Below are 14,645 nucleotides of genomic sequence, written 5' to 3'. Positions count from 1 at the left end.
AAGTATTCAAGCATTATTAAGAGTTTCATTGACAACAATTTAGGTATCCTGTGAATTAGTAATTTCAAAAGATATGTTCCATAAGTATGACAATACCCATGCTTCATAATGCAAATTGAGTATCGTCGAGGTATCCCATTTAAACCTAAGAAGTGTTGAGGAAAAAATGTTAAATTAACCCCTAAAAATATAATTATAAAATGTGTTTTTAGTAATCTGAGTATCGTCGAGGTATCCCATTTAAACCTAAGAAGTGTTGAGGAAAAAATGTTAAATTAACCCCTAAAAATATAATTATAAAATGTGTTTTTAGTCATCGGGGGTTTATTGCTACCCCTAAAAATAGAGGAAATCAATGTGTGATACCCCCAATAATAGCTCGAGCTAGTTCGAGAATGACAAGCGAGAATGGACTACACTCGGTGGATAATTTTGCAGTTCATCTTGCAACCTAGCCTTTGACAGCGCCTCACCAGGCGTCGCTTTACCCTGAATCTATGACGTTCCACCCTAGTCACTTCACGACAAGCTCTTAGTAACCAGTGCCAAACTTATGAAACATATCTTATGAACTTATGATTTAAGTCATTTATTTGTGTAACAATACGCGAAACCAAAAACAAAGAAAGCTAACAAGCAAAATCTATTTTGACCAACAATTCCACAATGATTGGCTAACTGTTTTTTTTTCACGTGCGTGCAAATCAGAAGCAAGGATCATTGGTTTTTCTGATTTCAGCGGAACAACTACTGGTACCATTGCGACCACGCGAGTGACGTAGAATGTTTTGGAGCTCTTTGTCGATGTTTCAACGGTTTTGCTTCAAAGTACCACTTGTAGACGAGCTCAAGAATGAATGAAAACACAGAAAGTGTTAGTCCGAGATAGAAGATATTGAAAGCCGGTCCGAAATCTCTCATTTTGACGACACCCTCTCTGGCTGGACGGAGCTTCATTTTGTCACAAAGGTCAGCAAAATGAAAGAACTCTTTCAATCGATAATCCATGTGTCCGAATTGTAAATATCGTATTATTCTGGAATGTAAACATAGTTGAAAGTTAGGATCCTGGACAATAACACTATAGAGATTCAGTAACATTGATTTTATAGGGTTAAAAACTTACCGTATGTTGAACTGATCTCTGAATCTGAATCCCACTGATTTCGTCAGTATAAATCCCAAGGCCAAAGGCTTATGTAACCCATCACTGACATGGAAAAACTGCTTTCGATGACAAAGGGCGTTTACTCTTGCGAATAATTGAACCCGTTCCAGAATAACCAAAGATTTTCCAAGATTGTATTCCGCTATGTTTTGTTCAGTAAATATGTCGTGGAACGTGTCCATTATGCCATTGTCTTTTACAAGTCGCTGATATATTATTTTGTCAATGTTCCTTTTAGAGCGCTTAGTAAAAAATAAAGAAAGTTTAATTCAAGATATTTTAAATTATTGAGGTGTTTTATTCAATATTGTTAAACCCATCTAATATTATCGTAAATTCATAAGATATGTTCCTTAAGTTTGTCACTGATAACTATGAGAGCTTGTCATAAAGTTACGTAGGTGAAACGTCATATATTCTCGTAAAGCGACGCCTGGTGAGGCGCTGTCCAAGGCATAGTACAGATAAAATAGAAAGATGGACTGAAAACCCGAGTGTATAGTCAATTCTCGTGTCGTTCTTGAACAAGCTCGAGCTGTAAGTCTCTAGTATTACGAACATTATGGAACTTATCTTGTAAACTTATGATATTATGCACTTGAATAACTTACAGCGAATGCGCCTGAAATGTATGGCGCATTTAGAATTAGAAGTTTCTTGTTAGAAAACTGTACTACTTCATCCAAGTTATCAAATTCGATGGCTGGTCCAACAGAGGTGACACTGCATTTATAGAGACCTGCGAACAAAGTCCACATGATGGAGACAAAAACCCACCAAAAGAAGAAGCATATCCTCGATGCATTTGATATTGGTATAAGTTTAGCATCAACACCTTCAAAATCGAATTTTGTTTATAATTAATTCGATTCTTAAACTCCAGGAGTTGGACAGTCTCTTTTCTACTATATCGGGTGGCAACTTGGCATGACCCACAGGGAGTGAGCTCACCTTCGAAGAACGTGGGGTAAATATACGCATCCAGGTGGCGTCGAATAGTCACTTTTAGTTGACAATAATGGCTTATGTATCTCGAGGCTGAACGTTCCAAGAGATATGATACCCAAGCTATTATAATTCCAAACAAATACCACAAAACAAGAACCTGTAGATAATAATGACAGTTTGTACGTTATTGAAGATCTTGTCACTTAAAAAGTGAGCTAAGGTGCTACTATCCCTACGGAGAACAAGGAAGATCAGCAAGGGAAGTTTGGTGTAGTGTTCAAACTAGGGTATCCAAAAAATCTTCCGTTGACCGGATGTGCTAGTGCGCAGTTTTCTCACGCATTATACTAAGGCAGACGACAACTTTGACTCGGCTACGGTTACGTTGGGAAATGACGTGTTGCACTCCGATCATGCGCAGTTTAAACTAACGCCAAGAAATAGACTTTGTGACCTGCTACGATTCGCTAACCAAACTTCCCTTCCTTGAAGAGACAATGGAAGGTGAAATTCCAAGAGTCGTTGTGAAATCAGATTCCAATGTGGGCACAGTGAAAAAGTATTTTAATTTCATATTATATCTTACGCTGGGCTCGAAGATAGTGAAAATTGAGTAAACGATAGGCTGTAGTGGTACCGACTTCCCTGAAAAAATAGCCAAGTCCGTGGACCAATATGGAAATGTACTTCCACAAAAATCTGTGTCAGGGAAAACACCAACTGGCATGATGCTCAGATCAACTTCCTAAAAGGAATAAATGTATCACATTCACAGAAATATAACTTAAGTCAAAATGAGTCCAAAAATTCTGAATAGGCAATGTATTCATTAACACCTTTTTTTGTATAAGTCCTCTTGTGAGTGTCCATGAACCATTGACCAGTCTACCTGGACCCATGAATTTTTCTTTTTTTACCAATTGGAAACTACTCAAGAACGTTTGTATGATTAGTGAATACTGGCAGTACAATACCCCCCTCCCAACTAAACATACCTCACATTCATGGATTTTGAAATATAGCCAATCAAGAAAGCAGTCACGCCTTTGAACGTATTATTGGAAATTTCCGTGATCCATGGCTCCAGCTGGAATTAAGTTTTTAACAATTTAGTACAGATGATTATTAAGAAAAAGTGTTATAAGGTTTGAAGTTATATGCTATGGAAATGTATTTGGTCCTCAGCTACAAATTGGGACAGGTATCCATTTCATCTCAGGCACTGCGTCTTTACGGATATGTAGAGGATAATTGAAAACCAAAAATTCGTAACTTGTACCTGAAGTATGCACGTTTTTAAGGTAGTCCCTTCCATCATCTTCGGCACCTTACTGGCAGAAAGCCGATCAAATACCCAACTCACATTTAAAATTACCAACTGGCCTTAAATGTACGTCATGATTTTACCATAAAAACTTTGCTCTGTAGAATTCAGAGCAAAGGCAAAACTTTTATTTTCCTAAGCTACCAGTCTTCAACTCAGGAATGATTCACACAAGAAGTTTTTAAAGACTTCTACAAAACGCTTGCCCTCGCTTCAAACCAATCTATATTTTAGTGTTTCGAAACCTTCGTAGGACGTAAAATTAAAATTATTACGAGTAAGGCTCTAGGCTACTTCTTCTAAGTTTTGCTAAATTTTCTTTCCCTCAAAGGCTCAAAAATCTAGGCATTATAATTATATTCCTTTTTCGGATTTTGAAATCTCAGTCGGGCTCTAATAGTTTTGATTAAAAGCCTGCCAAAACTTTTAAGGCGCCTTTTTCAACTTTTGTCGTAACTTGGTAGGTTTAGAATGGTTTTAGTTCCTTTGTTGCGTAACGAAGTATGTTTTATTTCCACTAGGAAACGCAGACCCAAGAGCTTATGCAATTTATAGCACACGCAATATAATGTGGTTTAAAATTTTGAACTAAGTTTATGGTAGTCACGTAAAGCTGTGTAATATTTTTTGTCGCATTAAGGTAAAACATTGATCGAAAAACTATTTAAAACTTTGAATTTTCCATTAATGTTTAAACAACGCCGAACAAATATTTTACAAAAGCAGTCTTGTTTGCAAAGAAATATTTTATTGACTTAATCACAATATTTTGAATTGTGATTTAATTCGACCACTACATTGTTAACGCAAATACTAAAAGTTTTTGCTAGGTGTGGTTATGTAACCAGACCTATCTTTGCGTTTTGTATGTATGTATGTATGTGTGTATGTATGTATGTATGTATGTATGTGTGTGTGTGTTTGTTTGTTTGTTAGGGGACCCCGGGCACATCAAAAACAAGGTTGGATATAATTTAATTTGATGGACGGTTGTTTTATAGTTGTCGTCCTTCAAATTATGGAGGCTGCATAGAAGAGAAGACATTTTTAGCTCGGAGTGGTATGAACTTCATCTATCCCAATAGTTGGGCCATAAAGAATATTACCTTAGCGTGTTTAAGAACATGAATTTACATTAGCACATACGAAACTAACAAGACCTATTCACCACCAACCACACCTAGCTAATACGCAATTTTTACGTGACTTGTTAACATTTTGCTTGGCTGGGGTGTTGTAATGAACTACATTTACCGTCTTTATTACTTTTTAAAACTCGCAAAAGATTGCAATCCTTTCATTTCCTTTAGAAAAAATATTTTAAAACTTTTTCAATTTAGAAAAAAAAATGCACGCGAAACAGGCAACCGTCCAGCCAGCCAGCGAGTAAGCAAGCCCACCACCCGGGGTTTATGCATAAAGCCTTTAGCTAATGCGAGAAGCTTAAAAAAGAAGTAAGCGTCAATTAACGGTGGTATTAACTATAGATTATTGTGTAATATGATTCACGTTTAATTTTCATTACGCTATTTTTAATAAAATAAATTTCGGGGCCCAGCCGGGATTTGAACCCGGGACCTCTCGCACCCAAAGCGAGAATCATACCCCTAGACCACTGAGCCTTGAGAAATCAGCTGATTTTGTAAAATTAATACAGAGAAAAGACAAGTGTGAAAAAACATTTTCAGAATCAGATACATGTAGTCAATTTACTCAATTATAAAGAAAACAAGTGGACGCGTTTTCCTTCCTACTTAGGTGTTCAAGAGCGAGAGTATTCTTGGCCTCTGCACCATTTTTACTTCTCTCCTCTCCGAAGATATTACAGCTTATTTCCGGCACCAACTCCCTGACCTGCTTTAGCGTGTAGTCTGCTATATCTTCAGACTATTTCAAATTCAAAACGGTTTGGCGGGTCGAATACTTAAATTACTCGGTGATTGATGTGCAATTTCTCTTTTCGACAAACACAATGGCGAAAAATAATGATTTACCCAAACTAAGAGTATTAATAACATCATCTGATTCTTCGGATGATGAAATTATGTTACGCGTGAAAAGGAGGAAACTCGCAAAGTCCTCGGTGTCGTCCAGACATCCGCTCATTCCTAAAAATGGTACTGACTCCGGCAAGGATCTTCAGGAAAAGAAAGAAGTTAAAACTGCAATGAAATTCTCTATATTTACTGGACAAATAAAAAGCTTCAATGTGAAAAAGAAAGCGATTCATCAGGGTAAGTTTGTTTATTAGTTATAGATGTCTTGCTTAATGTTCCGCTAATGAGTCTGACCACTCAGTGTTTATGGTGTGATAGTTTAGGTAAAGTTAAGTTTGATTAGGGTTTAGAATAGGGTTAGCAGGGTTGCCACGGGTCAGGGAAAACCTGGAAAAGTCAGGGAATTTAAAAATGAGCCGAAAAGGTCAGGGAAAAGTCAGGGAATTTGATTTTAGTGGCTAAAATTGCTAATGACAACTCAGTGTTTATGGTGTGATAGTTTAGGTAAAGTTAAGTTTGATTAGGGTTTAGAATAGGGTTAGCAGGGTTGCCACGGGTCAGGGAAAACCTGGAAAAGTCAGGGAATTTAAAAATGGGCCGAAAAGGTCAGGGAAAAGTCAGGGAATTTGATTTTAGTGGCTAAAATTGCTAATGACAACTCAGTGTTTATGGTGTGATAGTTTAGGTAAAGTTAAGTTTGATTAGGGTTAGCAGGGTTGCCACGGGTCAGGGAAAACCTGGAAAAGTCGGGAAATTTTAAAATTTTTAGCAAAGTCAGGGAATTTGATTTTAGTGGCTAAAATTTCTGGGGACAAGTCTTCATTGAAATTAAGAGTAATGAAAGTTTCTCCCCTCATCATCTCTTAACACAGAGTGAACTCTAATAGAGCAATCCTTAAAAATGCTGTCTAGAATTGTTTTTATAAAGTAAATGCTGTCTAAAAAATCTCTTAGACTGTTATTTATAGTTAAAATGTTTCTTAATCATTTTGGTGCAACAAATACATTGGAAAACTTAATGTAGATCGAGTTTATTTAATTATAAGCACTTAAAACGTGCTGTAAACATTTACACTTCCGGCCTTAAAAAGGTCAGGGAAAAACCGGAAAAGTCAGGGAATTTGGTTCTGAAAATTCCGTTGCAACCCTGGTTAGGTTCAATGCGGAGTCAATTTGTTGCTTTTCCATATTTTATTTCACCAAAAAGAATACATTAGCGAAGAGTTGCAAGCTAGACATGTTTTTTGCCGTTAAGAGCAATCCTGCTGTATGTTTTATTAGCCTCGACTTTGGAATCTGTCGTAAATGAAAACGAAAGTTCAGACGATGATACCGCAGCTGATAATTTAAGCAGTACCATTAAGAAGCGTCCTTTGAAAAAATCCAAAAGAGCCACCAAGTCTAGATCTAGATCTCCCTCACCCATTGTTGTCATTCAGGACACGGAGATTGAAGTGTAAGTATTGATATTCATGGCATTAATTGCAAGCTTATCAAAGAGAGTACAACTATAGAGTAGTGGCACTCCATGTTAACTATACCCATAGAGCTTAATACAGTCAAAGGCAAGTAGGTGCCATTACTCTATTAGATTGAGGTTTTTGGCGTGAAATATCAAGAGATGTTTAATAAGGCAACAAATCTACAGCTAATATTCGTGTTGTCAAAAACGGATTTATGTACTAAGAACGTCGGATCATAGCTTTAGCCTCTAGTACCATCCTCGCATACTTTATTGAGAAACTTCGTCTGCTTATATTTTGACTCCACCCACAAATTCGATCTCTAGAAGTAGCTATAGAGTAGTGTCGGTAGAGAGGGGAGTAGACTGTTTATCCCTCCCTCTAGGCGCGCTTCTGTAAGAGGGGATACTGTACGCGCCTGGTAGGGGGGATGACACTGAGCTAGAGCTAGATGTCAGTTCTACGTATGCAAACGTCATACCCTTCTATCTCTTAGCTAAGTGTCATCCCCCCTACCAGGCGCGCACAGTATCTACTCTTACAAAAGCGCGCCTAGAGGGAGGGATAAACAGTCTACTCCCCCCTCTACCGACACTACTCTATGGTATGACGTTTGCATAGTAGAACTGACATTACTCTATATACAGAATTTGTGGGTGGAGTCAAAATATAAGCAGACGACGTTTCTCAATAAAGTATGCTGCGAGGATGGGTAGTGAATTTGCTACGTTCAACGTTCTTCTTACATAAATCCGTTTTTGGTGTTGTATGCAATTTAGACTTGAAACAAGTGAAACTAATGTTAAAGAAGAAGCTAACAGTCTTGAACTGGATGATTTTGAATGTGAAATGATTCCAGCTCCTTTGAAAGCAAGGGATCAGAAACTACTAAGGTATGACATAACAGTCATCTCTTTTTCCAATTCATTTAGAGAAAAATTTACAACAAATGAAACCATTTTAATTCATTCTATGCATTTGTGTTTAAAACTGTTCATGCATAAAATTGCTCTTATTATTTTTTTAAGGTCATTTGATGCCAAAATGAACTTCTTTGAAGACATTGTTGACCTTCATGATAGTGATGATGTAGATGAAACTGATGAAGATGGTGTCATCAATATCAGAATTAATTGCGCTTCGCGATATGAGAAGTTTCAAATGAGAATGGTAAGTTTTGCCTAGACTAGAGTGCTTTGTTAGAGTTTTATGTAAATTAATGTTTTCGAGGATAAAAGGGGGGGGGGATTTGTGAAAATGGTGTAAATTAAGAGTCATGTGATAAGTCAAGGATTCTTAGAGCAAATATCGGCTCCTGTGGCGCCCCTAGCATGCTGGATAATCTTCTACACACCAATTTTACCTTGCCAAAGGCTTAAACCAATCAGAACTCGTTAATGTCGAGGGCGGAGCTGAAACAATTAAGCCTTGCCAAGTATAGTGGGCCAGTCAACTCCACCCCTTGAAACGTCATGTGATAAGTCAAGGATTCTTAGAGCAAATGTCGGCTGGCTCCTGTGGCGCCCCTACCATGCTGGATAATCTTCTACACACCAATTTTACCGTTGCCAAAGGCTTAAACCAATCAGAACTCGTTAATGTCGAGGGCGGAGCTGAAACAATTAAGACTTTGCTAAGCTTAGTGGGCCAGTCAACTCCACCCCTTGAAACGTCATGTGATAAGTCAAGGATTCTTAGAGCAAATGTCGGCTGGCTCCTGTGGCGTCCCTAGCATGCTGGATAATCTTCTACACACCAATTTCACCTTGCCAAAGGCTTAAACCAATCAGAACTCGTTAATGTCGAGGGCGGAGCTGAAACAATTAAGACTTTGCTAAGCTTAGTGGGCCAGTCAACTCCACCCCTTGAAACGTCATGTGATAAGTCAAGGATTCTTAGAGCAAATGTCGGCTGGCTCCTGTGGCGTCCCTAGCATGCTGGATAATCTTCTACACACCAATTTCACCTTGCCAAAGGCTTAAACCAATCAGAACTCGTTAATGTCGAGGGCGGAGCTGAAACAATTAAGACTTTGCTAAGCTTAGTGGGCCAGTCAACTCCACCCCTTGAAACGTCATGTGATAAGTCAAGGATTCTTAGAGCAAATGTCGGCTGGCTCCTGTGGCGCCCCTACCATGCTGGATAATCTTCTACACACCAATTTTACCGTTGCCAAAGGCTTAAACCAATCAGAACTCGTTAACATCCGAGGGCGGAGCTAAAACAAGCCTTTGCTAAGCTTAGTGGGCCAATCAACTCCACCCCTTGACTATGGGAGCATCTGGAGGTATTGGTTTAAAGGCCGGGAAACGGCGAGAAGGGTTCTTGTCAAACTGAAAACCGTGCATCGAACTAACAATGGGCGACCGTGCTTCAAACTTTTTAGGGGTTCTTGTCAAACTGAAAGCCGTGCAAAGCGGTTCTTGTCAAACTGAAGATAAACAATGGACAGTCTCTTAAATTTTGTTTCCCCGACTTTTTGCATCCCCCATTTAAGAGACTGTCCATTGTTTATCTTCAGTTTGACAAGAACCGCTTTGAACGGCTTTCAGTTTGACAATAACCCCTAAAAAGTTTGAAGCACGGTCACCCATTGTTAGTTCGATGCACGGTTTTCAGTTTGACAAGAACCCTTCTCGCTGTTTCCCGGCCTTTAAACTAAACCACAGCCAAGATTTGCTTTAATGTTTTCCAAAAACTCGGGGGGAGGGGGGGGGGAGTTCATTAGTTGATAAGATATGTTCCATAAGTTTGTCACTGGTTATTAGGTCATAAGATATGTTGGTCATAAGTTTGTCACTGGTAACTTAGAAACTGGAGCTTGTCATGAAGTGAATGGGGTAGGTCATAGATTCGAGGTCAAGCGACGCCTGGTGAGGCTCTGTCAAAGGCTTAGTAATGCAGACTAAATAGGACCTAGATGGAACTTGGTCCTGCAAAATTAACCACCAAGTGTAGCCAATCAATTCTCACTCTTTATTAACTTGTGTAGATATTGATAAGACGTTATCACTTATCAAGTGTGCTGCAATATTTACATTGTATTAATGTATTACATTATTTTATTTATTTGTTGCCATATGTCAGGATCAGGAATTTGACACTATCATAAACAAACTGGCCTTAATTTTGAGTGTGGACAAATCTGACATTACTCTCTATCGAGATCAGGAAGTGATTCAACCTTATGATACTCCACTATCAAGAAATATCACTGCTTCAGATAACATCAGTGAGTCAACCCTTAACTTGTCTTTAGTAAATTCTAGAAGCATTTGTTTTATTGACACCACGATGAGCCTATTATTGCATTGTTTTCGAAATACAGCGTTTGAACCCTTTTACTTTTGCGCCCCAGAGATGTTGGCATAAGTATTGTTCCGACTGCATCCGGCTGGTTGGCTGGCTGGATGCCTATTTTCGCGTGCGGAAAATATTAAAGGAAAAGGTCGGATATCGTAACATTATGCTTTAAAATAACAGCCTTTTTCTAAATATAAAAGGAATTAAATATTAAAATAAAAATAAATGATCTCTTATTACAAAATAATAATAATTAGCATATAATTAGTCTTAAAAACGCGGACTACTGCGTTACCCCCCATTGGTTTAGTGGCGTCTGGTAAATCGAACCATGCACTTACCCCTTCGGCATTGGTTGAATTCTCACAGGCTGAGAGAGGTAAGGGGTAAGGGGTTTGATTTAGCAGACGCCAGTAAACCAATCCTTGATTATTTTTAAGACTAATTAAATGCCAATTATTTTGTAATAAGAGATCATTTATTTTTCTTGTTATGTTTTTTCCTTTTATATTTAGAAAAAGCAGCCGTTCTTTTAAGTTATAATTTTATACTACCCGAACTTTACCTTTAATCTTTAAAAATCACTAAATTATGCTCGAACCAATCACTAATACTAGCACAATTATACATCCACTTGACTTTGTATCAACTAAGAGTTTTTTATGATGAAAAATGAAAACAGAAGCTAGAAGTTTAATTACCAACTAATTTAATATATTTCAGTTTGTTCTACTGCTGAATCAGGGGGAAAAACTGCTAACGTAGATGATGGTTTCGACTGTGCTGTGATAAACTTGCAGATCCAATCGAATATTGAGAAGAGAAAGATTGTCTTAAAGTGTCACAAGGTAATATATATATATATATATATATTTGTAACTTCAAAGGGCTTACCGATTTTATAAAATTTCGGGTTTTTAACGAAGTGGTATATAGTTTTTGAAATAAAACGAACTAAGCTTCTTTGAACCACGCCTTTCCTCAGTCACGTGCCTATGACGTATCTCATATAATTTTTACCCACCCGCCCATGCCTTCTTTACAAACACTTTTAAGAGTTCACAGCACAATAGGCTCTTTCAGACGATCCAACTTTTTGACTCAGCTTGACGGGTCAACTCGAGTTGAATCAACTAGTTGGATCGTGTGAAGACGCTGGATGAGTTGAGTCACCAAAAAAGTTGGCTAGGAAAAATTCTCCAGCCAATCAAAATTAATTACAAAAAAGCCTTTTTCGGAGGTTATTTCGTAAGTGCCAAGGTAGGTGGCGCTTAAAAAGTTCCATTTGGCGGTAAAATTTTAGTCGTGTGAATAGGAAGGCTTTATTTCACTTTTCCCTTCAAAAGTTGGGCAATTGATACAACTTTTTGACCCATCTAGCTGAGTCAAAAAGTTGGATCGTCTGAAAGAGCCTTTAGCTGAGCCTTAGTGTAACTAAAAATTAGCTTGACATGAGCCCTCTCATTATAAATTATACGGATTTCATCAGTTTGAGCGAGGCACATTCGAAACTAAGAGCCGGCTCTCTTTGATACCCCCTTTTAGTGCATATTTGATGAAAGCAAACTCAATGATATGTGATGTTATAAAGGGATGTACAATGAGTTATGCAGGGGCGTGTCAAGAAATATATTTTAAAGTTGTAGTGTTTTGGTGTTAGAGTAGGGATTTGGCAATGTCACTTGACAGAAAGCTTGATATCACATTCAATTGAAATTCCGATGCCCATTCCCATGTACTGATAACGCTATGAAATTTACGATTGTCCAGTTGAGAGCTCTATAGGGACTTGGCAATTCAGGCTTAACTCAGCCCCCAGCGCCATTATGGTATGTTTTTTTAACAGAATGAAAGCTATTTAAGCCCCTCCTCCTGGTATGTTTTTTAGCACTAGTGGAAGGTAGAGTGACGTTGCATGACGTAGTACTGCCAAGTCCCTATTTGATGGAAGATAATCTTGATATAGGCCCCGCCCCTACATAACACCAAACGCATTGTACATCCATTTAAAGTAGTTCAATTCCAAGGTTTATTGAAAACAAATGGTCTAGTTTTGTATTTAAATCGTGAAAACAGTTTTAAATTATATTTAATTCTATTTCAATTATCTGCGTTATAAAATTCTTCAGCCCAACGTACGCCCCAGTTTAGTATGAGTAGACTATGCTTAGCCCAAGCTCAGGCTTAACAGCTATGGTAACAGTAATTGTAAAGTGGTTTATTGATTCGAAGATCTTTTATACTATTTACAGAATAAACCTCTTCAAGAACTTGCTGAAACTTACGCTGATTTAAAGAATATAGACGTTGATAGGGTAATCTTTAAAATAGATGGTGATTTAATGGACCTTGACGAGACAGCGAGAGACTATGATTTGGAAAATGGTGATTGTATAGATGTTTTGGTAAAGTGAGTTTGAAATAATTTGAAATTGAAAAAGTATTGTAAATAAGTTATGTGTATGTACAAAATTGTTTCAAAGTTGTTTTTAAATTAAATGACCTTTTAACCTGTATAATTTAGAATATGGTCTTATAAATATATTCTTAATTTCGTTTACTTTTCCGATGATTTGTTTATTTCTTTGATGCATTTCGTTTTTTGCAAATAATTCTTCCTATGATTCACGTCATTTCATAATTTTTAAAATGGTTCCCGGCAATCCACCATATTTCAAATGTAATGATTCCCAGCAATCCACCATATTTCAATGATTACCAGCAATCCACCATATTTCACATGATTCCCAGCAATCCACCATATTTCAAATTATCCCCGGCAATCCACCATATTTCAAATGATTCCCAGTAATCCACCATATTTCAAATGATTCCCGGCAATCCGCCATATTTCAAATGATTCCCGACAACCCACCATATTTCAAATGATTCCCAGCAATTTACCATATTTCAAATGATTCCCAGCAATTTACCATATTTCAAATGATTCCCAGCAATTTACCATATTTCAAATGATTCCCAGCAATTTACCATATTTCAAATGATTCCCAGCTAGCCACCATTATTTCAAATGATTCCCAGCTAGCCACCATTATTTCAAATGATTCCCAGCTAGCCACCATTATTTCAAATGATTCCCAGCTAGCCACCATTATTTCAAATGATTCCCGGCAATCCACCATATTTCAAATGATTCCCAGCAATCCACCATATTTCAAATGATTCCCGGCAACCCACCATATTTCAAATAATTCCCGACAACCCACCATATTTCAAATGATTCCCAGCAATTTACCATATTTTAAATGATTCCCAGCAATCTACCATATTTCAAATGATTCCCTGCAACCCACCATATATCAAATGATTCCCGGCAACCCACCATATATCAAATGATTCCCTGCAACCCACCATATATCAAATGATTCCCGGCAACCCACCATATTTCAAATGATTCCCAGTAATCCACCATATTTCAAATTATTCCCAGCAATCCACCATATTTCAAATGATTCCCGGCAATCCACCATATTTCAAATGATTCCCAGCAATCCACCATATTTCAAATTAGGGCTCGGGGATCGGTTAACTATTATTCTAATAAATTCACATACCAAAATTTGTAAAACGAAGATTATATAAAAGTATTTCGTCTCGATTTTTTTCGGAAAAAGGTAGAGTGATTCAATTATTAATCGTAAGTATTTTTTCCGAAAAACTAAAATTTTCAACATAATCAGAAGAATTTTACTCCAAAAACCTTTTTTGCGATACCTTTTATTCGATTTCGAATAAAAAATTATGATCCATACGTTTCTTGATACAAATGTGGTTTTGGTTTCTTTTATCGATTAGTATTTGGACGAGTAACCGCCAATATTATTTTTTACGATAAAATTTGATCTTTTTTAAATTGTTAAAGCTATATATTAACGAAAAAACGCAAAGTTTAAATCATTGAAAAATGATTGTATTTAAAAACCTTATAATAATATGAACTATCAATAAAAACATTGGCAATTGTCAATATTATCAGAAGTATAAAATACGTCTCTTCGAGAGAAGTGTACCACAAAGCGTGGTAACATGAGAACATTAAAAATAAGGTTACTAAACCGAATCACATACGCGATAAATAGTACTGTTAAAAATGTTGTCCATAATTGGATGTAAATGGATCCAAACGGCTGACTCTGAGACAGCACAGTTTTTCATCTATTTTTGGATAACGTAACTCGTGTCCAAAAAGGGAGGGTCGAATGATAAGCCAGATTTGGAGTCTCATCCAAAATTGGAACCAGAATCATTTATTAAGGGATCAATTACTACCCAGAAATGGTCAGAATATAATCCACACATCAATCAAGCCTGCATTGGACAAATTTCTAACGAATATAGGACTAAAATCAACCCTCATTGGACAAATTTCTAACCTATATTGGACTAATATCGAGCCCATATTGGTGTTATATCAAGCCGAC

At 37.2% G+C, this 14,645-nt stretch overlaps 2 protein-coding genes and 1 non-coding gene across 4 annotated transcripts; 1 reads left to right on the top strand and 2 right to left on the bottom strand.

The window, feature by feature from the left end:
- Positions 1–205: 205 nt before the first annotated feature.
- LOC149678409 (uncharacterized) lies at positions 206–4,292 on the bottom strand. Its single transcript, XM_089836374.1, has 8 exons — positions 3,396–4,292; positions 3,112–3,203; positions 2,953–3,043; positions 2,703–2,861; positions 2,120–2,273; positions 1,780–2,003; positions 1,127–1,410; positions 206–1,036 (listed from the first exon to the last, which is right to left on the bottom strand). The coding sequence occupies exons 1-8, from the start codon at positions 3,432–3,434 to the stop codon at positions 748–750; spliced, it is 1,332 nt and encodes a 443-aa protein (XP_089692500.1). The 5' UTR covers positions 3,435–4,292; the 3' UTR covers positions 206–747.
- A 698-nt stretch (positions 4,293–4,990) lies between these two features.
- Positions 4,991–5,062, bottom strand: TRNAP-UGG (transfer RNA proline (anticodon UGG)). Its single transcript has one exon. It is a non-coding gene; the product is annotated as a tRNA-Pro (tRNA).
- A 236-nt stretch (positions 5,063–5,298) lies between these two features.
- On the top strand, positions 5,299–12,767 carry LOC149678407 (uncharacterized). Of its 2 annotated transcripts, none has more exons than XM_089836373.1 (7): positions 5,299–5,674; positions 6,719–6,893; positions 7,680–7,787; positions 7,923–8,070; positions 9,988–10,132; positions 10,927–11,051; positions 12,456–12,767. In XM_089836373.1, exons 1-7 carry the CDS (start codon positions 5,413–5,415, stop codon positions 12,615–12,617), a joined length of 1,125 nt encoding a protein of 374 aa, XP_089692499.1. In that variant the 5' UTR covers positions 5,299–5,412; the 3' UTR covers positions 12,618–12,767. The 2 variants fall into 2 exon arrangements, with proteins under 2 accessions (XP_089692499.1, XP_089692498.1); XM_089836372.1 differs by having other exon boundaries at positions 5,300–5,674; positions 7,680–7,793; positions 7,929–8,070.
- The last annotated feature ends 1,878 nt before the right edge of the window (positions 12,768–14,645 follow it).

Source organism: Phalangium opilio, unplaced genomic scaffold (assembly GCF_054372755.1).
Source record: "Phalangium opilio isolate 3A_F unplaced genomic scaffold, DU_Popi_V2 ptg000042l_1, whole genome shotgun sequence".
NCBI classification, from domain to species: domain Eukaryota; kingdom Metazoa; phylum Arthropoda; class Arachnida; order Opiliones; family Phalangiidae; genus Phalangium; species Phalangium opilio.
The sequence above is the reverse complement of the archived record's forward strand: the minus strand, read 5'-3'. Positions and strand labels throughout refer to the sequence as shown.